The 22,550-nt window shown below is 34.8% G+C and overlaps 1 protein-coding gene across 1 annotated transcript in view; it reads right to left on the bottom strand.

Moving 5' to 3' along the window:
* The window catches only part of Fam117b (family with sequence similarity 117 member B), a 91,905-nt gene that overhangs the window by 19,893 nt on the left and 49,462 nt on the right, over positions 1-22,550 (bottom strand). Inside the window, exons 2-4 of the mRNA XM_046463104.2 lie at positions 15,428-15,579; positions 9,154-9,246; positions 7,645-7,758 (exon numbers count right to left, since the gene is read on the bottom strand). Coding sequence (XP_046319060.1) covers positions 7,645-7,758; positions 9,154-9,246; positions 15,428-15,579 — 359 coding nt within the window. The remainder of the gene's footprint in view (positions 1-7,644; positions 7,759-9,153; positions 9,247-15,427; positions 15,580-22,550) is intronic.

Genomic DNA, 22,550 nt, shown 5'->3' with positions numbered 1-22,550 from the left:
ATGATGCATCAATAAAAATTTTAAAAAGCTTCCTAAATTTTAAAAAATTAAATATAAATTAATATGTTCAAATATTCGTGGGTTATCAGATTAACTAAGGGCTCATCTCTGAACAGCTCCAGAAATTATAAAAGTTGTTCACTGTGCTAAGGTAAAAAATCTCTCAACAGATCTGTACTTTGAAAGCCTCAAGAACAAGTACCTCATTTTCCTAGTTTATGATTTTCTCCTTAAAGCAAAACCATCAGCCAGGCATGGTGGCACTTACTTATAATCTCAGTAGCTTAGGAGTCTGAGGCAGGAGGATCACAAATTCAAAGACAGCCTCAGCTATTTAGTGAGCCCTAAGCAATTTAGCAAGACCCTCTCTCTAAACAAAATATTTTTAAAAAAGGGCTGGGGATGTGGCTCAGTGGTTAAGTGCCCTTGGTTCAATCCCTTGTATGGGGGAGGGGGGGGGAAGGCGCCAGTAGATTCCAGTCAATTACAAAGTTTCTAATTAGGAAGACAACCATTTTCAAGTTACATTTTCCATTTACACTCTCCACATTTCTATATACTTTATATTCTGTATAAAAATTAAGAATTGGTCAACACTAACTCTCCTAAGGTCAATCTACATTGTAACTTAAATGTCTGTTGCGTTGTTTCCAAGTATGGGAATAATATCTATAGTACAACACACACTTGAGTCAGGAAAGACAGGAAGAATATCTATTGAAGCACCAGCTGGGTAGGGGAGAGAAACAGCTAAAATTTGAAGGATAAAAATCTGCCTTGAGCTAGGCGTGGTGATGCAGGTCTATAATCCCAGAAATGCCAGAGGCTTAGGCAGGAGGATCACAAGATCAAGGCCAGTCTCAGAAACTTAGAGAGACTGAGTCAAAATAAAAAATAAAAAGGGCTGAGGATGTAGCTCAGTGGTAAAACACCCTTGGGTTCAATCCCTAGTGCAAAAAAAAAAAAAAAAGCCTTCATAAACAAGCAGGAAAAAGATCTGTTAAGTAATTCAACAGAAATTCATGAGAGATAAATGAACTGGAATCCCTAATAAAACCAAAGAGAGATGAAAATTGATGTTTAGAATGATTACTTTAAAAAAAAAAATCTGAAAAAAGGCATTCCTGTCCTAGGGGCTTCTAGTCCAGGGGCTCCAGGTGCTCTTCATTCTTCCTTTCCTGTCACTATTTATTTCTATCTTCCTGGATCATTATCTCTCATCTGGTTCCACACCTTCAAGTTCTTAAGTTACAGCTATGTTCTATAATAAAGTCATAGCAGAACTATCTATTGGTTTCCAACTGGTCAAATCTTAAAATTCAATCACATATCTTGGGCTAGCATACAAAGATTCTAGTGCACAGCAGCAATTTTCATTTTTTAAAGATATTTTTCAGTTGTCAATGGATCTTTATTTTGTTTATCTATCTGTAGTGCTGAGAATTGAACCCAGTGCCTCACATATGCCAGGCGGTGTGCTACTGCTAAGCCCCAGCCCCAGGCCCTTTTTATAGTTTTTAAATAAGCATCTGAATACATTTTTAAGAGCTTTAAAAAGTTTAATAAGGAGCTGGGGCTCAATTGGTAGAGCATTTGCCTTGCATGTGTGAGGCACTGGGTTCAATCCTTAGCACCACATAAATACTAGTAAATAAAATAAAGGCATAAAAAAAGTTTAATAAGAAACTGGCAGGGAAACCAACTGATCTGTTCACTTCTTTTACATTAAGGTGTTGCCTAAAATGGCCTAACATACTGAGCAAGAAGTATGTGCTGAGAACTGCCAAGTTTATATTTTTATTTCATTTAGTCATCAGGATAACACAATGAACAGATAATATTATTATGCAGCAAATCTGAGGAACTGCATACCTCTAGCAAGCAGCAGGACCTAGATTTTAAGCTCAATGGTTTGATCTTGGAGCAATGTATTCAATCTTTACACTGTTAAATGACCTTTTAGTTTACCTTTGATATTCCTTTTAAGAATACAATTTAAACATTTCTATGCAATTATATTTTACATATTTATTATTTATCTGTATTCTTTTGTTGGTAGATTTTTTAATAATAGTTTTATCTATAAAATAAAAACAATTTACAATCCCATGCAATTTACCTATTTAAAGTGTACAATGAGGGCTGGGAATATAGCTCAGGGGTAGAAAATATGTCTAGCACTCAAAAGGCTCTGGGTTCCACCCATGACACTTCAAAACAAACCCACCACCAAAATTTCCCACCCCCCAAAAACAAAAAAATAAAGTGCTTGACTATTTTTTAAAAAAATGTTTATGAATAGAGTTGTGCAACTATTACTATAGTCAATCTCCAAATCACATCAAAAGAAACCCCTTACCCATTAGCAGTCATTCCCATTTGTCCCCCAAATTTTCCAGTCCAAAGCAATCACCAATGAACCCTTTGTCACTGCATGTTTGCCTATTCTCCTAATCTGGAATTTCCTTAAGATTTCCTTTTGTGTCTGGCTTCTTTCACTAAGCATGTTTGCAAGGTTAATTCATGTTGTAGCATATATTGACACTCCATTTTTCTATGACTAAATAATATTTCATATTTCACTATTTGAATACATCATATTTTATTTACTAATTTTCAGCTGATGAACATTTGTTTCTAAATGTGAGCTATTATGAACTATGCTGCATAAAATAATGTTTATTATTCAAAAACATTTCTTTGCACTGTATAAATTTTTATGTGGATGAACATGTTTTCAATTCTTTTGACTGCACACCTACAAGAGGAAATGCTGGGTCATATGGAAATTCTATGTTTAGTCTTTTGAGGAACTGCTACAATTTCTTCCAAAGCAAATGCATCATTTTACATTTTTTTAATATATAATTTTTTGGTTGTTGATGGACCTTTATTTCATTTATTTATTTATATGCGGTGCTGAGAATCGAACCCAGTGCCTCACACGTTAGGTAAGTGCTCTACCACTGAACCACAACCCCAGCCCCTCATTTTACATTTTTACCAGTTAAAATATGAGGATTCCACTTTCTCTATATCCTCTTTAATATGTTAATACCTATCTTTTTCTGGGAACTGGGGATTGAACTCAGGGCCTCATGCATGTTAGGCAAGCACTCTACCACTGAGCTATATCTTTGGCCCTTTTTTTTAAACTTTATTTTTGAGGCAGGGTCTTGCTAAATTGCCCAGGCTGATCTCAACTTTGTGATCCTCCTGTCTCAGCCTCCAAACTAGCCAGGATTTCAGGTGTAAGTCAGCGTGCCTGGCATTATCTGTCATTTAAATTACAGCCATCCTAGTGGGTATCAAGTGGTACCTCATCCCAGCAGCTCAAGAGGCTGAGACAGGAGGACTGCAAGTTCAAAGCCAGCCTCAGCAAAAGCGAGGTGCTAAGCACCTCAGTGAGATCCTGTCTCTAAAACAAATCCCCTAACAAAACAGGGCTAGGGATGTGGCTCAGTGGTTGAGTGCGGCCTCCCCCACCCCCACTCCGTCCCCCAAAAAAGTGATATCTCACTGGAATTCTGAACTGCATTTCCCTGTTGCCAAATTATATTGAACACCTTTTTCACATGCTTATTGACTGTGTATCTTCCTTGGTGAACTCTCTGTTTGGATACTTTCTCCATTTTTAAATTGCAACTATTGAGTTGCAATAGTTCTTTATATATTCTAGATAACACTTCTTTACTAGATAAATGATTTGTAAATATTTCCCCCTGTCTTTTCATTTTCTTTTTGATGTTCTTTGAGGCACAAAAAAGTTTTCAATGAAGGTCAATATTATGGTTTGGATGTGAGGTGTTCCCTAAAACCTCCTGCTAATGCAGGAATATTTAAGGTGAAATGATTAGAACATGAGAACTGTGACTTGACCAGTCCATTCTAGTTTGAATAGACTAACTGGGTTGTAACTTAAGCAGATGTGGCATGGCTGGAGGAGGAAGGCCATTGGGGACATCACCTGGAAGGGTGCATCTTCCCTCTGGCCCCTTCCTCCCTATCTCACTACCTGTTCCCCCTTCCCCTTCTCTCTGCTTCCTGACCCTGCCATGAGCTGACAGTTCTTCTCTGCTGGGTCCTTCCCCCATGATGTTGCTGCCACTTCACCCTGGGTCCACAGCAGTATAGTTGGCCATCTATGGACTGACACCTCTGAAACTTTCATTCCCAAAATAAACTTTCCATTCTCTTAGTCATTCTTGTTGGGTGTTTTTGACCACAGTGATGAAAATGCTGACTAAGACAACCAATTTATCTACTTTTTCTTTACTTACTTGTGCTTTTGGTGTCATACCTAAGAAACCATTGCTTAATCCAACATCACAAACATTTTTGCTTGTTTTCTTCTAAGAGCTTTTAGTTTTAGCTCTTACATATAGGTCTTTGATCTATTTTGAGTTTTTTTTGTAACTGGTATTGAGGCAGATATTTAAAATTGTACGTAAAGGCTAGAACTGGTCTCCTATTCTCAAAATTCTGAGGACTGAATGTGTAGCTCAGAATCCCAATTCCAGCTCATGTGATCTTGGACAAGATACCCGATCTCTCTTGGCATTGATATTCTAGTCTGTAAACTGGAGATACAATCCAAAAGATGAGACTTAAACACCTACACTACATACAAGCACTGAATAGAGTGCTTGCCATTCAGTAGGCACTTCAACAGAGTTCAACTATTTTTTTATCACCTTCTAAATATCACTTAAGTTTATCTGTTTTCACTAGTTTCAAAATTTCTACTTTACTTGAGGTCACCAACATTTCTTACTTGGATTACTAAGTCCTATTCTTAAATGGTTTCCTCACCTCTAAACTTATCCTTCTGCAAATTCATTCTTTACTCTGAACCTATAATGACCATTATAAAATGCATATTTGATCATGTGTCCATCTTCTAGATTTCAAAAAATGGTCTGCTCGTGTCCCAAAGATGAAATCCCAATGTGTTGACAACCAGGACATGAAGCCTTTTAGGTTTGGCTGCTATTTACTTCTCCAACTTCATCTTTTACTACTACCCCTAACCAGGACCAAGACTACTTCTAGTTTTAGAACACTGGCTAATTCCTACTTATCTTTCAGGAATCAGCTAGACAACACTTTCTCTGAGAAGCCATTCTCAGTCCACTCTAAACCCTATTAATACACAATCTTCTAATTAACTATTTCCTTATCTCTCTCCAATGAGAATTGATTAGGATGTGACAGTATTTCTTTATCTCTATATTCCCTAATGAGTACTACAGTACCAGTCATAAGATAAATATTTAATAAATGCAGGGTGAATGGATGAATGGTCTTGAAAGTACACATTAGTCTACGCTTTTGCACTAGAAAGAAAAGCTACTAAAACAAAGCCATATCTATAACTCAATTGAAAATTTTTCATGTTTATAGTTTGAGAGGTTTAATTCAACATGAATACCAGGTGTCATAACTATCGAAATGCATATGTGTCCTATTTGTGGTAAGAGGTCAAGATGCTTGATGTGTCAAGTGTGCAAAATTCAAGGTAGATAAATTTATTTTTCAAGTTGCTCTATTTTCTAGGCTTTACTTTTTCTGCAAAGGCATGTTTTTGAATTAACATGTATTTCTTGTATGCTTTAATATCACTTATTAATAAAAAAAATTCAAGTTTCAAGGAAAAAAGTTTTGGACAGTTTTAAGAAATTATTAACTATAGTGAAACTTAATTCACTTAAAAACTTATTAACTCCTATTAACACCCCTTAATTCAATGAAATTTCATCTTAATCTTTACTTGGAGTAAAAATATAGACTGGCTTGCTTTATCTTTCTGAAATACATATCAAGTTATTTTTGGATGAATTAGAGGGAGGGGAAGGATGGATCTGTGAAACCATCTAAGTCTTCAGTCTTTTGAGGGTGAAGAGGTGTGGTTTTTAATTAATATTCCAATTTTGATAAATTTGGAATATTAATTAAAATAATTTTAATTATAATATAAATTTTTCACATATTTTGAAAAGTTTACATTTCTGCTTCTTCAGAAATAAACCCAGTTTGTGTAGGTTTTTAAATGTGTTAATGTCTAATTATGTGTGTTTATCTCCCAAGTACTAGGGATTGAACCCAAGGGTGCTCTACCACTGAGCTATATCCTCATCCCTTTTTATTTTGAGACAGATTTTTTTCACCAAGTTGCCCAGGCTGGTCTCAAACTTATGACTCTTCTGTCTTTGCCTCCCAAGTAGCTGGGATTTTGCGTCCCCAGTCCCAGCTTAAAATATATTTTTTTAAATTTTTTTAGCTGTAGATGAACACAATACCTTTATTTTATTTATTTCTTTATTTTTAAGTGGTGCTGAGAATCGAACCCAGTGCCTCACACATGCTAGGCAATCGGTCTGCTACTGAGCCATACCCCCAACCCCTTAAAATATCTTATATATGGAATAAAGTTACCAATCAGCCTATAAATTTGTAAAAAAATAAAAATTGACCACTATATTAATATTTTAAGACAAAAAATATTAAAAAATATATATACCGTTACTCATACTTTCTACTGCGAACAATCCACATATACTTAGCAATCCTTAGAAACTCATCCCATAAAAGTGGTTGGCAAACTTTTCCTATAAAGGACCAAGCAATAAATATTTTAGGTTTTGTGAGCCAGCTAGTCTGTTAAAACTACTCAATGATATTGTACTAAGAAAGGAGTCATAAACAATATACAAATAATGAACATGGCTTTGTTCCAATAAAACCTTATTTACAAAAAACAGGTGGTGGACCACTTGGTTTGCAAGCCATAGTTTGCCAATTCCAGTCCTAAAAAATGATATGAAAGGGCTGAGGATGTGGCTTAAGCGGTAGCACGTTCGCCTGGTATGCGTGCGGACCAGGTTCGATCCTCAGCACCACATACAAAGATGTTGCGTCCGCCGAAAACTAAAAAATAAATGTTAAAATTCCCTTTCTCTCTCTTAAAAAAAAAAAAAAATGATATGAAAGTTGCAGAACTAAAAGCTGTCTAGTTTCCAGGGTTTACTGCCTCACTGTTGAGAAAGAAAATTGAATCTAGTCTCCTTCACTCCCAACCCTTCACTTTAAAAGATTCAATCATGGGACCTGAAATGAACTTGCTCATGTCCTGCCAAAAGACTCCAGCCAATTTCAATTCAGTCAAAAAGAAGTGTTCCCTGACCAAGCCATCAAAAGTAGTTCATGGGGCTGTATGTAAGGAATTAAAGTGGTCAAAGGATTTTCCTTTCCAAAAGACTTCATGATACAGGTATTATTATTCCCAATCTTCAGATGAGGAAACTGAAATTCAGAAAGGATAAGCTACTCATCATCTAGGGTTTTTGTTCCATAACCAGTGGTAATGTCTCTGCATTATTCTGCCTCCAACATAGTGAATCAGTAAAGACCAAACTATGGCAAATCAAAATATATAATCAGCCTTTAGAAGTCAGATCTTACACTACAAGAAAATATCATTTTTGTAAACTTAATATTGTTTTCTTTTATAAAGGTTGTCAAGTCAGTATTTAAATTATTGTTTTAAACATGTTTTGGACATTTTTGCTTTAAATAATCACCTTCAAAGTAACAAATAACCAGAACAAATTTCTTTTCTGGATTTTGTGGTTTCTGTGCTCCTACCTGACTCTGGTTAATAGCTGCATGGTTGCCATGGAATGGAGACTGTCTTTCTTTATCTCGATGATGCCGACTGCTGTGTTTACTTCTCTGCAACTGCTGGCGTAATTTTGCAATCTGAAAAAGAGAAAAACAAGTATACCAGAGTGATTTCCACACTAAGTAAAAATATATCCTTGCTTAATAAGAACCAGTAAAACTACCCTTAGTAAGTCATTTGAACATTAAAAACCAGATTGTAATATCCAATTTCTTGTACAATTTTTATACATACACACAATTCATTTCTTTTAAAAAGAAACAGAACATGGGCTGGGGTTGTGGCTCAGCAGTAGAGCACTCACTTAGCATGTGCAGGGCCCTGAGTTCGATCCTCAGCACCACATAAAAATAAGTAAATAGGGCTGGGATTGTGGCTCAGCGGTAGCGCGCTCGCCTAGCACATGCGAGGAGCTAGGTTCGATCCTCAGCACCACATAAAAATAAACAAATAAAATAAAGGTTTAAAATAAATAAAATAAAGGTATTGTGTCCAACTACAACTGAAAAATAGATATTAAAAAAATAAAAAGAACCATATTCACATATTGTTCTCAGTCTTCAAGCTTCCTGAGTACTAAGCAAATAAGTTTTCAGCACCAAATAAATTACAACTTTAAGAATTCAAAAAGAACAGCAATTATTCTCTCATTGCTCTTACCATAAGTCAACTTGGATTCAGAATTCTTTACTAAATACCTAACTTTTAATGGCTCCAAAAATTAAGTAGCATTTAAAGATCTAGTCAAGCCATGAAATGTATTCATAGATATAATCTTTAAATAACCAATGCAATTTCAATGATTATCCTCTGACTGAATTTTTCTTTCATTTACACATTATGTATAAAATGCAAATGTCATTAATTATAGGCAAAGAAAACAGTAATCACAGCATAGAACCATAATCAACTGGGTTAAACTGAATTACTAAATTTCAGAAACATTACAGAAAAATAACAAACATGAATTTGCTGTATCATTATAATTTATAAATCTGATGTTTACACTGTATTGACAGTTATGGACTCTCCTTCCAAAAACAAAAAGTTCTCACATAATCAGGTAAGTAATGTGTACACTTCCCTATTCAAATCTTTATCCAAGCTAGGCACGGTGGTACATGCCCACAATCCCAGCAGCTCAGGAAACTGAGGCAGGAGGATCAAGAGTTCAAAACCTGCCTCAGCAACTTAGCGAGATCTTAAGCAACTCAGTGAGAGCTTGTCTCTAAATAAAATACAAAAAAAGGGCTGGGGATATGGCTCAGTTGTTAAGTGCCCCTGGGTTCAATGCCCAGTACCAAAAAAACAACCATCAACAATCAATATCCAATCGATACAATTACTTTTTCTGTTGTTCTCTCTCAATTAAAAAAAATCAATGAAAAATGACAAATTGTTGCTGCCTACAACTTTAAAGAACTAGCCAAATGAAAGATAAAATTTCCAGTTCCTTGGAACACCTTCCTGACCTCCTTAAGTTGATCCGTACTGCCCCAGGATGCTGAGCGTTTGTGAGATCCTTTCTTCTTTTCAGAGTACTCTTCAGCCCATGCACTCTCTGTCTATAATGGAAAAAAAGAGGGGTGGAGAGCATTGTAACAAAAATCACTTAATAACAATGTATGTCACATTTTTTTCTACTACAAAATACATTCTTCTTACCAAAAAAAATAAGATATTAGAAAGCATTTAAAATACCACAAAGTACCCACAATTCTCCCAGCACCAATTATATTTAGCATATTTCATTTTTATTACTAAGTTACCAATAACTTATTCATATACTATTATTATTACAGATTTATTGAACAAAGTATAGATGCATGCTAATAACTGCTAAGCTTCTTCCACTCTTCTTAAGTGCTAGGCACTATGTTTTCTTATGCTTTATCTGATTTAATACATGTACAGATTTCTAGAAGTTTTGCAGATAAGAAAACTGACAATGGGGGGTTAGATAAGTTGCCTATCTCACAGATTGAAGTGGGAGAGCCAAGAAATAAACCTGGCTCCACAGCTCACAATCTTAATCTTTATACTGTCTACTCTTGCTTTAGAAATGTACAGAGAATAGCTTCAAAAATGTTCTTTAGGGGGCTGGGGTTGTGGCTCAGAGAAAAAGCGCTCACCTAGCATGTGTGAGGCACTGAGTTCGATTCCAAGCACTACATAAAAATTAAATAAAGGTATTGTGTCCACCTACTAAAAAAATAAATGTTTTAAAAAAAATGGTCTTTAGGTTATACTAAATCTGGAATCTGAAAATAATGTATCAGAAATTAAAAATGATAAATCATGAATTCTTGGCACACGAAAATATGCTTTGCTAGACACACTGGCATATGCTTGTATTACCAGGTGTTTGGGTAGCTAAGGTGGGAAGATCATTTGAAGCCACAAGTTCAAGACTAGCCTGGCAACAGAACAAGACCACATCTCCAAATAAATAAAAATAAATTGCAGGGGCCATGGTTTAAAAAAAAAGTAAAAGAAAAAATACTCAACTTCATGGATAATAAGAGATATGCAAGTTAAAACTTTAGCAAAACTGGGCAATTTGATAACAAACTCTCCTACATTGCTGGTGGGAGTGCACCTTCAAGGTTAGTGCAGCCTTCATGAATGGAGATTTTGGCAACTGTTATTAAGGTTATAAATACACATACTGCTTGATAACTTGGTAATTTATCCTGCAAACATATGAAATATACATTTTTAAAAAAATATTTTTTCAGTTGTAGATGGATACAATATCTTTATTTATTTATTTGAGCTACAGCCCCAGCCCCATGAAATATTCATTTTAATGTGCAAAATGACATATTCATATGATTCCTTACAGCAGTGTTCTTGAAAGACTGAAATAATATAAATACATTGAATTTATTTAGACTTCACTAAATAAATTGTAGCATATCTTTACAATAGATTTGTAGCTATAAAAAATAAGTAAGAAAATTCACAATGTAAAAATGTTAAACAATCTCCAGATATAGTTAAGAAAAGCCTTAAGGCTCAGTATGGTCTGTATAGCAATTGCCTTTATATGGGACAGCTAGAAGAATATGTTATCTCTGGAAGAAAATACATGGTAAACAAAGAAACTGATTATCAGAGGCTGCCCTGTGACAGGAAGATTCTTCACTATAGACCCCTCTGGACCACTTTAATTTCGTACTACATAAACATATACAGCCCATTCAAATCAACAAGTAGTAATAAAAAAATTTTACTCACAGTTTTAGGTATCCTTTACACTCAACCTACCAATTACTAATTATAAAATGGTCTAGTTTCAAACAAAGACAAAAAAAATAAATTTTCCAAAATCAAGAAATTATTTTCCTTAACATAAATTCCTAAATATAAATTATGTTCCTAGATTATGTTCCAAGCCCAAGCTTGGATCCCTTTGTAACTAAGAGGACTCCATTCTGACAACGAACCTTAAAAACCAAATCAGAGGGCTGGGGTTGTGGTTCAGCGGTAGAGCGCTCGTCTAGCAGGTGCGATGCCCTGGGTTCATCCTCAGCACCACATTAAAAATAAATAAATAAATAAAGACGTTGTGTCTACCGAAAACTAAAAAATAAATATTAAAAAAATTCTCTCTCTAAAAAAAAAAAAAAGGTATTGCATCCAATTTCAGATAAAAAATAAAAATATTAAAAAAAAAAAAAATCAGAAGAAAGGACTGTAATTCAGTTAACTGCCCACTACTACTGAATGCCCTGTTCCATCCTAAACTCCACTTTCAGTTCAGGATTATCAATTGATAAGTCATCTCAGGGGTAGTAACTCTTATTGTGCTTTATGATTTTTCATGTGAGGGTCCACTGGCTCTGTAGTCAGTTGTTAAAACACCCGTCACAAACACCAACTCATGTAGGGTGGGGTGCTGTATAGCTATAAACCTGGTGACACAAGAGAATCTCAAGTTCAATGCCAGCCTTGGCAACTTAGCGAGAACCTGTCATAGAGTAAAAAATATAAAGGGCTAGGGATGTGGCTTAGTGGTTAAGTGCCCCTGGATTTAATTGAAAGTATCAAACTAAAGCCAAAATCAAGGTAATGAATGATCTTAATACTAGAAATTGTTTAATTTTAAATCATTCTTGATAAAATACAGCACAGTATGCATGGTTCATATATTGATGTTAAACACATGTTTAAGTCCCATCCACCTCAGTTATATGTCTCTGTAATCTTACTTATCATATAGGATGACTTTTAATTTCTCCATTTTATAAACAGGAATAACAATCTATCCACTAAAGTAATAGGTGAATTAAAGGAGTTAATATATGAAAAAGGTTTAATTTTTAAGCCCAATGCCACGGACAAAATATTCAATAAGTGTTAGCTGCAATTTTCATTCTATTATGTCAAGTATTCAAACTTTTTTTTTCTTTTTTAATCTCTTATGGTCATGGAAATATGATAAAAAAATGGCTGAGTAATAATTTCACTTAAAAACAGGATAGAAACAGTAATTTTTACTTTATAAAAATATTTTTGTGAGTTCTAATCAAATGTAAGTGATAACAGGAATTATAAACATTAAGTGGGAAGAAACAAAGCCTGATTCTTGAATGTAGTCTATGGGCTTGCATCTGAGTGAGAGATGAAGCAAAGAGGGCAAAGCAAGAATAGGAAACTATTCTCCACATTTAAATATCCATATTAATTTTATACTTAAAATTTCCATATTAATTTTTATAATTTTTTATAAAATAAAAAAACAACTCTCATTTTAATTGGTACATAATAACTACACAGAAAAGTGAGTTTCACTGACTCATATTCATACATGTACATAATTTTCACATATATCACTATATTAACTTTGTGCTAAAAATGATCATGAAGAACTACTTTGTGGATATAGTTCCAAATTCAAGAATTGTTTGCTTAAACAACTGTTTGCATATACTTGCATCTAGTGTTTAATAGTTTCATATTTAACACGGGTCTTACTTGCTAAGTTTCTCAAATAGAGCTTGGGGGAAAGAAGTTGGCTTATGCTTCTTTATATAAAAAGGAGGGAAAAAACCTTAAAGAAAAGGGAGAATCTCTATAGATAGAATAACCCTTAATACAGTAATTAAAAAACAAGGTTGCAGAAGACAGTATAAAATATTGTACTTTGTATGTGTAAAGAAAATCACCTGGGCTGGGGTTACGGCTCAGCAGCAGAGTCCTTGCCTAGCATGTATGAGGCCCTGGGTTTGATCCTCAGCACCACATAAAAATAAAGGTATTGTGTCTATCTACAACTAAAAATTTAAAAAAAAAGAAAAGAAAATCACCTTTTCCCTTTTTTTTTTTATTCTACCATTTTTGCAATCTAAAAAAAAATAAATAACTGAAGGATCATCAATGAATACTAAAACTGATAGGTAAAAAGTTAGTAGGGAACAGGATATTCATGTGCCAAAAATTATCCCACAAACTACTTGCTAATTGCAAAAGGAAAAAGTTCATTTACAAATGTGTAGGATAGGGCTGGGGATGTGGCTCAAGCAGTAGCGCGCTTGCCTGGCATGCATGCGACCCGGGTTCGATCCTCAGCACCACATACAAAGATGTTGTGTCCGCCGAAGACTAAAAAATAAATATTAAAAAATTCTCTTTAAAAAAAAAAACAAAAAACAAATGTGTAGGATAATTCATTTTTAAAATCCCAATATTATTAAGAAAAAAGTATTAGAATGTCCTGTTCTTAGATTAAAGAAGATCAAAGAAAAATAAAATATGATGTATAAATTTTGGATTGGATCCTACTTTAAAAACAAAAACAAACAAAACAAGGTCTGGAAACAGGCCTCTTAGAATCCTAGGCTTACCCAAGAAAGCTACTGAGAGGCAACAACAGAACTTATTCTGAGGTCAATGGAATTAAGTCTGGGGAAAAAAATTTAACATTTTCCTTTCCTCCTAGTATTATATTCTTTCAGCCAATGGAAGGAGGTTTTATTAAAAACAGCAACTGTTACTCAAATAATAATAATTTAAAAACAAAAATAGTTCCATCTCTTCAGTTTTTCCTTAACATCAAGATTTTAATTTTTGGTGTTACTTTTATCTAGCAAACATTGTTTTTTTTTTTTTTTTCTGCAATAAAGTCCAGATTTTTCTTGCAATAAAAGAAACAACCCCTATCTGGGTACAGTGGCGCATGTCTGTAACCCCAGTGGCTCAGGAGGCTGAGGCAGGAGGATCGCTAGTTCAGAGCTAGCCTCAAAAATGGAGAGGTGCTAAGCAACCCAGTGAGACCCTGTCTCTAAATAAAATACAAAATACAGCTGGGGATGTGGTTCTGAGTTCAACCCCGGGTACCAAAACAAAATAAAACAACCACCCCTAAACAAGTTTGTAGATTTATAAATAACTACCTTCAATAATTTGACTTTGTATTAGTTTCTAATTTACCAAATATTTAATTTTAGTAGATTTTAATTATACGCCATCTTATAAAGTTTCTGAACATAGATCTTTTCCACAAATTTGAAAAGCCAATCCATAAATTTCAAAAATAAAGCAATCTTATAAAATATGGAAATCAACCTGCAACAGTGAAAAGAAAGCCTCTGAGACATGAAAATTCTAAGAGAAAATAAGAATTTTAAAAGCAAAAAGATGACTGGTGTATGCCATAATAAATAGGAAAGAAATCACAATCACATACTCAAGATAAACAACCTATAAGATAAATAAGCCTGAGGTAAGGAAGTTGGAAAAAGAATTGTAGATGGATATAGTATTGTAGGTGGATAGTTTTTTCCCCTGGTTATACAAAGTTATCCAACTATCTTCTGCCCTGTTATTTTTTGTATTGGAATTAAACCCAGGCTATTGCACATTAACTTGTTCCTTTTTGTTGCTTATTTTTGTATATTTAAGTTGGATAACTTCTATATAACTTGTTTTTATTAATATTGGGAAAGTATCTGAACTCGACAGAGATATACAAAGGTGCTCAACAAACCAGGAGTGGTGTAATCCCAGTAGCTTGGGAGACTGAGGGAGGAGGATCACCAAGTTCAAAGCTAGCCTCAGCAACTTAGTGAGGCTATGTCTCAAAATAAAATATACATATATATATTTAAAAAAGAAGGGGGCACTGGGAATGTGGCTCAGTGGTTAAGCGCCCCTAGGGTTCAATCCCTGGTATGAAAAAACAACAACAACAACAAAACATTGTTCAACATCATTAATCATATACAAAAACACAAATCAAAACCGCTTCACACGAATTAGGAGACTATAATAATATTTTTAAAGGGAAAATAAAAAGTGCTGGTAAAGATGTAAAGAAACTAAATCCCAAGTGTTTCTGGTGCATCTAATGTGAAAACAATCTGACAGTTCCTCTAAAAGGTAAACGTTTATTGTAAAAATAGTAACGAATTGCTATATGACCCAGTAATTCCACTCCTAGGTATAGAATAAAAGAAACTGATCCTTAAACTAGGAATGGGACCACCATATGACCCAACTATCTCATTGCTTGGTATATATCCAAAAGAGCTAAAATCAGCACACTACAGGGATACAGCCACATCAATGTTTAAATCAAAACAGCCAAGTTATGGAACCAATCTAGGTGCCCTTTTGATAAGCCTCTCAGGAAATCCTAATGTACACGAATGTTTCAGGAATTTGTACAAAGGGTAGAACAAATAATTTGAGAAATGACTTTCAGAGTGAAACACTTCAAGATAAGAATTATAATAAACCTACCTGTGTAGCTTTGTCCCTCATGCAAGGTGCAGCTTGCCCATGACTGTCACGAGGCCAGTGCCCAGATAGGTATGGAGCTGCAAGTGTATCCAGGGAAGAAGTGCGACGGATAATACTGGAGGGGCTTGAGGAAGGAGGTCGCGTTTTGTCACCTAGATTTAAAAAATATATATTTATTTTTAAAAATAGCTTAGGAAGAAAACAAGTTATATAGAAGTTATCCAACTTAAATATACAAAAATAAGCAACAAAAAGGAACAAGTTAATGTGCAATAGCCTGGGTTTAATTCCAATACAAAAAAATAACAGGGCAGAAGATAGTTGGATAACTTTGCATAACCAGGGAAAAAAACTATCCATCTACAATTCTATATCTAGCTATATATTATTCAAAAGTGAGGATGAAACATTAATTCTCAGATGACTAACAAGATTTACCAAGCAAAGACACCCTCTGAAAAATATTACTTTTTAAAGAAAGGTACCACCAAAAGAAGAAGATCGAAAAGATCAGATCAGGGTTTAAGAAGCAGCACTGACAAGCAAATAAATTAACAAACTAATGGATAAACATAAGTAAATATATACTGTAAAAATAATAACTAAGCAGTTTAAAAAAACTAAAATACTAGATAACAATATGAGAATTGGGATAAGGGTGAATGGACAGGGGGAAAAAAAAAGGGACTCTATTTTAGCCTAGGGAGTAATGTTTTAAAATTTGGCACTTTATAAATACCATGAACATATATGTCAATAATCAGCTTCAAAGTGCTACCTTTAACTTTCTTCTTTTTGGTGGGGTCATGGAGTATTGGGGAATGAACCCAGGATGCTTAACCACTTTATTTTAAGACAGGGTCTTGCTAAGTTGCTTAGGGCCTTGCTAAGTTGCTTAGGGCCTTGATAAGTTGCTGAGGCTGGCTTTAAACTTGCAATCCTCCTGCCTCCCAAGCAGCTGGGATTATAAGTATGTGCCACCGTGACCAGCCCGATAACTTTTTTCTAATGCTCTCTAGTTCTAAGAACTCTTGAGCTGCTTTTTGATGGTCTAAAATGCCCTTGACTATTGTGACCCTAAACTGGGTGGAGCTGTGTATTTTCAGAATCAGAATCATACTTAGTTCCCTTCTCATGCAGCTTATTAGAGACCTGCAGGTTGTGAGGGCTAGATAGACCACAGCAAGAAAGAGAGGGCAAGTATTAAGAAGTAATGGGGAAGATCTAAAGAACACACAGAAGACACAAGAAAGGAATACTCCAGAGAAAGGAAACACCTACTAGAGGGAAAAGGAAAGAGGAAAAGAATATCAGTTCTATATTATATTTAAATATATAACCAATCACAGAATGTCAAAAGGACTTTAGAGATGTGGCCCCAATGTAATCATTATTACCTTTCCTCACATTTGTGTATCATTCATTTAAGCACATTCTGTGAAATAGGTATTATCCTCATTTGTTAAATGGGGTGGAGAAAAGAGGTAGGCTAAGTACATGGAGAAATTATTTGCTTGTTGTTCAATAGCTAGTTATAGTAATACCATGATCTGAAATCAGGTTTCTTTCCACTATATTCATGTTGCCTCCCTGTGGTGAGAGGGAGGGTTTGAAGGCTTAACTCCAGTTCTACGCCTAACAGATTTCTATCTATGAGAGAAACAAAGAATGGGACAATTCCTGCTCTTCAGTATAGGAAACCAGATGCTATGATATAAACAGTCTCAATTAGTATAGACACACACCTAAAGTTTTTCAAAGTATGTGTTAAAGCCAAATAATCACTTAAGCATTCTCCTAAAAAAGGTATACTCGGGGACCCCAAATCAAAACTCTAGGCCTACCAAATCAAAATTTCTAGGGGTGGGGGGAGTAATTTTCTTTAGAACCACATTATCCCTGGCATCCAATAAATGTCTACCTAAATCTCTTTCTTGTTTATAAATTAAAATCTTGTTTTATAATTTTCAGGGAACTATGAGGGAATAATGAAAAATCACATAGGAAGTCAAACTCATGGCCAAAAAACATTAGTGACAAATTTTCATATCATTAGTAACAATATTTATAGTGCCTAGTTATTATCCTGCTCCAAACATCAACAGAACCTTCAGAGGATGGCGTAATAATACAACTGCCTTGTGATAACTTACCAGCTAAAAAGACAGCTTTCAAGATAAAGCTCACTGATCCCTTGCTATTGAGATTACCCTAGGAATGCATAAACCAAATCAACTGAAAGAATCAACCACAAGCTTTGCAAAATGAGTAAGTTTCAGAGTAAATAAAAGGGGTATTTACCAATACATGAATGTTGACTAAAAGATAGTCATGTGGGCTGGGGTTGTGGCTCAGTGGTAGAGCGATTGCCTTGCATGCGTGAGGCCCTGGGTTCGAGCCTCAGCACCACATATAAATAAATAAATAAATAAAATAAAGGTATTGGGTCCATCTACAAAAAAAATTATTAAAAAAAAAAGATAGTCATGTGAATTACTATAGAAAAAGAATGGCAATAAAGCAAATGTAATATATAAGGAAAGATTATATAAAAAAGAGAAATGAAAACATTGCAAACATCAATTTCTAGTTAATAACTAACTTGATTAACATTTCTCATTTATGAAAACTTAAATTCTGCATTTTTCATTTATGAAAACTTACATTCAGGCCTTTTTTTTTGGTGGTGGTAGTGGGGACTGAATCCAGGGTCTCACACCTCACACCTGCTAGGTAAATGCTCTACCACTGAGTTACGACTCCAGTCCCCATAAAATGTCAAGTATATATATATATTAGTTATAAACGGACTTTATTTTATTTTACTTATTTTTATGTGGTGCTGAGGATCGAACCCAGTGCCACCACATCCCTGTGCCAAGTTTTGATAAATAATGCCAAGTTTTGATAAATAATCATCAAGTGTCAATCGAGATCACACATGTGGTTTAACCACTGCAAATGAATCTATATATAATTTTCTGTAAGAGAAGAGTGAGGCTGGTTAGAATTAGCAGTGAAAGTGGAAAACATGTTCTGTAAATAAATGGACCTCATTAAAACTATATTCAGTGTGCACATCTTTTAAGACTGACTCCTCAAATCTCAGAGTGAAATTAAAGTTATTTCAAAACTAATGATCACGGGGCTGGGGATGTGGCTCAAGCGGTAGCGCGCTCGCCTGGCATGCGTGCGGCCTGGGTTCGATCCTCAGCACCACATACAAACAAAGATGTTGTGTCCGCCGAAAACTAAATAAATAAATATTAAAAAAAAAAAAAAAACTAATGATCACATTTAAGACTCTACTTACTTATAAAGAACACTTAAAATGAATTGCAGGATAAACAGGATACAACAAATGTCCAAAATGAAAAGAAAATTGAATACATTAGAGTCATATAGTGTAATATTATAGGCCATTCAAAAGAATAAACACAGAAATTGACATGTTCTGGTGTACAGAATCATTGATTATAAACTACGCAAGTCCTCATACATCTACAAAAGGCAAAATCTCATCTCTTGTTTACAAAAGTAGTTAGAAGTAAATATGGGAAGAATCTGGAGAAAATATGTAACTAACCTTTTGGGAAAAGAATTAGGGTTTTAATTTCTATAGGCATTTCTGTACTGTTTGAATTTTTTGTAGGGCGTTTATAGTCAGAGAAAAGATATAAATAACAAAATTTAAAACTAAGTTACTGATTTTTTGAAATAATAAAATGTTGAAACATATATAAATGAATGCATTCGATTTTTGTACTTTTCATAGCTTATAATATCTGGCTTTACAAAACAGGCGGGTGGACCAATAGTACAGAATAGAGGACACAGAAACCAATCCACAAAACTACAACTACCTTATATTTGATAAAGGGGCTAAAAGCATGCAATGGAGGAAGGATAGCATCTTCAACAAATGGTGCTGGGAAAACTGGAAATCCATATGCAACAAAATGAAACTGAATCCCTTTCTCTCGCCATGCACAAAAGTGAATTCAAAATGGATCAAGGAGCTTGATATCAAATCAGAGACACGCCGTCTGATAGAAGAAAAAGTTGGCTACGATCTACATACTGTGGGGTCGGGCTCCAAATTCCTCAATAGGACACCCATAGCACAAAAGTTAATAACTAGAATCAACAAATGGGACTTACTCAAACTAAAAAGTTTTTTCTCAGCTAAAGAAACAATAAGAGAGGTAAATAGAGAGCCTACATCCTGGGAACAAATCTTTACTCCTCACACTTCAGATAGAGCCCTAATATCCAGAGTATACAAAGAACTCAAAAAATTAGACAATAAGAGAACAAACAACCCAATCAACAAATGGGCCAAGGACCTGAACAGACACTTCTCAGAGGAGGACATACAATCAATCAACAAGTACATGAAAAAATGCTCACCATCTCTAGCAGTCAGAGAAATGCAAATCAAAACCACCCTAAGATACCATCTCACTCCAGTTAGATTGGCAGCCATCATGAAGTCAAACAACAAGTGCTGGCGAGGATGTGGGGAAAAGGGTACACTTGTACATTGCTGGTGGGACTGCAAATTGGTGCAGCCAATTTGGAAAGCAGTATGGAGATTTCTTGGAAAGCTGGGAATGGAGCCACCATTTGACCCAGCTATTCCCCTTCTCGGTCTATTCCCTAAAGACCTAAAAAGAGCATGCTACAGGGACACTGCTACATCGATGTTCATAGCAGCACAATTCACAATAGCAAGACTGTGGAACCAACCTAGATGCCCTTCAATAGATGAATGGATAAAAAAAATGTGGCATTTATACACAATGGAGTATTACTCTGCATTAAAAAATGACAAAATCATAGAATTTACAGGGAAATGGATGGCATTAGAGCAGATTATGCTAAGTGAAGCTAGCCAATCCCTAAAAAACAAATGCCAAATGTCTTCTTTGATATAAGGAGAGTAACTAAGAACAGAGTAGGGTCGAAGAGCATGAGAAGAAGATTAACATTAAACAGGGATGAGAGGTGGGAGGGAAAGGGAGAGAGAAGGGAAAATGCATGGAAATGGAAGGAGACCCTCAGAGTTATACAAAAGTACATACAAGAGGAAGTGAGGGGAAAGGGAAAAATAATACAAGGGGGACAAATGAATGTCAGTAGAGGGGGCAGAGAGAGAAGAGGGGAGGGGAGGGGGGGATAGTAGAGGATAGGAAAGGCAGCAGAACACAACAGACACTAGTATGGCAATATGTAAATCAATGGATGTGTAACTGATGTGATTCTGCAATCTGTATATGGGGTAAAAATGGGAGCTCATAACCCACTTGAATCAAAGTGTGAAATATGATATATCAAGAACTATGTAATGTTTTGAACAGCCAACAATAAAAAATTAAAAAATAATAATAATAATAATATCTGGCTTTGGGGAAACTAAGGGCCACAGGCAAAATCTGGTTTATACCTGTTTTATTTATATGGCAAGCTAAAAATAGTTTGCACATTTTTAAATGGTTTTGAAAAAAATAAAAATAATATTCTGTGATATATAATAATAATAAAATTCAAATTTCAATGTCCATAAAGTTTTATTGGGACACAGCAATATTCATTTATATATTATATATAACTGCTTTTATACTGTAAAGGGAGAATTATGTATGTGCAGCAAAAACCTCATGAGGTATCCTCATAGCTTCACAATATGCCTGAGAATACAGGCATATGCTACCACACAAAGCTTAAAATATCAAACCAAACAGAATATTAAATATTATTGTTAAAAATATTAAATAAATGTATGTATACGATTACATTAACAAAGCTACTATTCTAATTTTATATAATGTCAAATACTTTGCCCGTTATTCCCTGTACATGTGAAGACATTTTTTGAGATCTGTCTTCAAATTGCATTACATTATTGTTTTAGTAAGAGACTTACATAGTTACAAGTATGAAAGTTTAGTTGCTGGTAATGTGACCCACATAACAAAAAGATTCAATTCCATTAAGATAATAGTTACAATAGCTGTGTTGCCAATAATCACAAAAGCTGCTTCACAGTATGTCTCAAATACATAATAGGCTTTCAAAATTACAATTATTTCACCAAAACAATGCCAATTTGTTATAAATACTAACCATCTCTCCATGTACAGACTACTTTTCAGTATGTTTTGAATCAACAGAAGATAAACACATGTAGTACATATCCATAAGTTCAAGAAAACATGTCCTCTCACTATTAATTCTGAAACTTGAAAAGCAATAAATACACATACTCACACTACCTAAAAAAATTAATCCCTACTGGGATAGTCACAAGAAGACTGTTCTAAGCTAGAAGCAGAAAAGGGGCACACATAACGATGTAAAGTGGTATGTATCATTAAAATCAAATTGCTAAAAGCTGTCAGGTACTTTAAAAAAATATTTGTTTTTTAGTTGGACACATATCTTTATTTTATTTATTTATTTTTATGTGGTGTTGAGGATTGAACACAGGGCCTCGCACATGCTAGGCGAGCGCTCTACCACTGAGCTACAACCCCAGCCCTGTCAGGTACTTTTTACATCCCAGTTATTGCTTCAGTTTCCCAGCAGTGTGCTAAACAAACAAACCTTACAAATAGGTCTAATTTCAATTTAAGTATTTTTAACTATCCAAGAGTTGAGTTTTTCATCAGGCCTCCCAAGATTATTAGAATTATTATTAATTATTACTTCTACAATGGAAACAGAGAACAGAAGAGTTATACATGGTCACAGATAAAAATACTAAACATCTTTGGTTTCGAACTTCCTTCATTTAACCCATTCATTTAAAAATTTTCAGAACCGTGATCAGTGCTAGGTCCTAGAAAATATAAAGAATAAGTTATAGCTAGGTGCAGTGGTGCATGTCTGCAATCTCAATGATTTGGGAGGCTGAGGCAAGAGAATCGCAGGTTCAAAGTCAGCCTCAACAACTTAGTGAGACCTTGTCTCAAAATAAAAAAATAAAATGGGTTGGGGATGTAGCTTAGTGGTAAAGCACCTCTCGATTCAACCCCCAGTATCAAAAAAATAAATAAAAATAAGGGCTGGGGATGTGGCTCAAGCGGTAGCGTGCTCGCCTGGCATGCGTGCGGCCTGGGTT

Source organism: Marmota monax, unplaced genomic scaffold (genome assembly GCF_021218885.2).
Source record: "Marmota monax isolate L192 unplaced genomic scaffold, Marmota_monax_Labrador192_F-V1.1 WCK01_AAM20220418_F8-fsc00095, whole genome shotgun sequence".
Taxonomy (NCBI): Eukaryota; Metazoa; Chordata; class Mammalia; order Rodentia; family Sciuridae; genus Marmota; species Marmota monax.
This window is presented reverse-complemented; position numbering and strand designations above follow the sequence as displayed.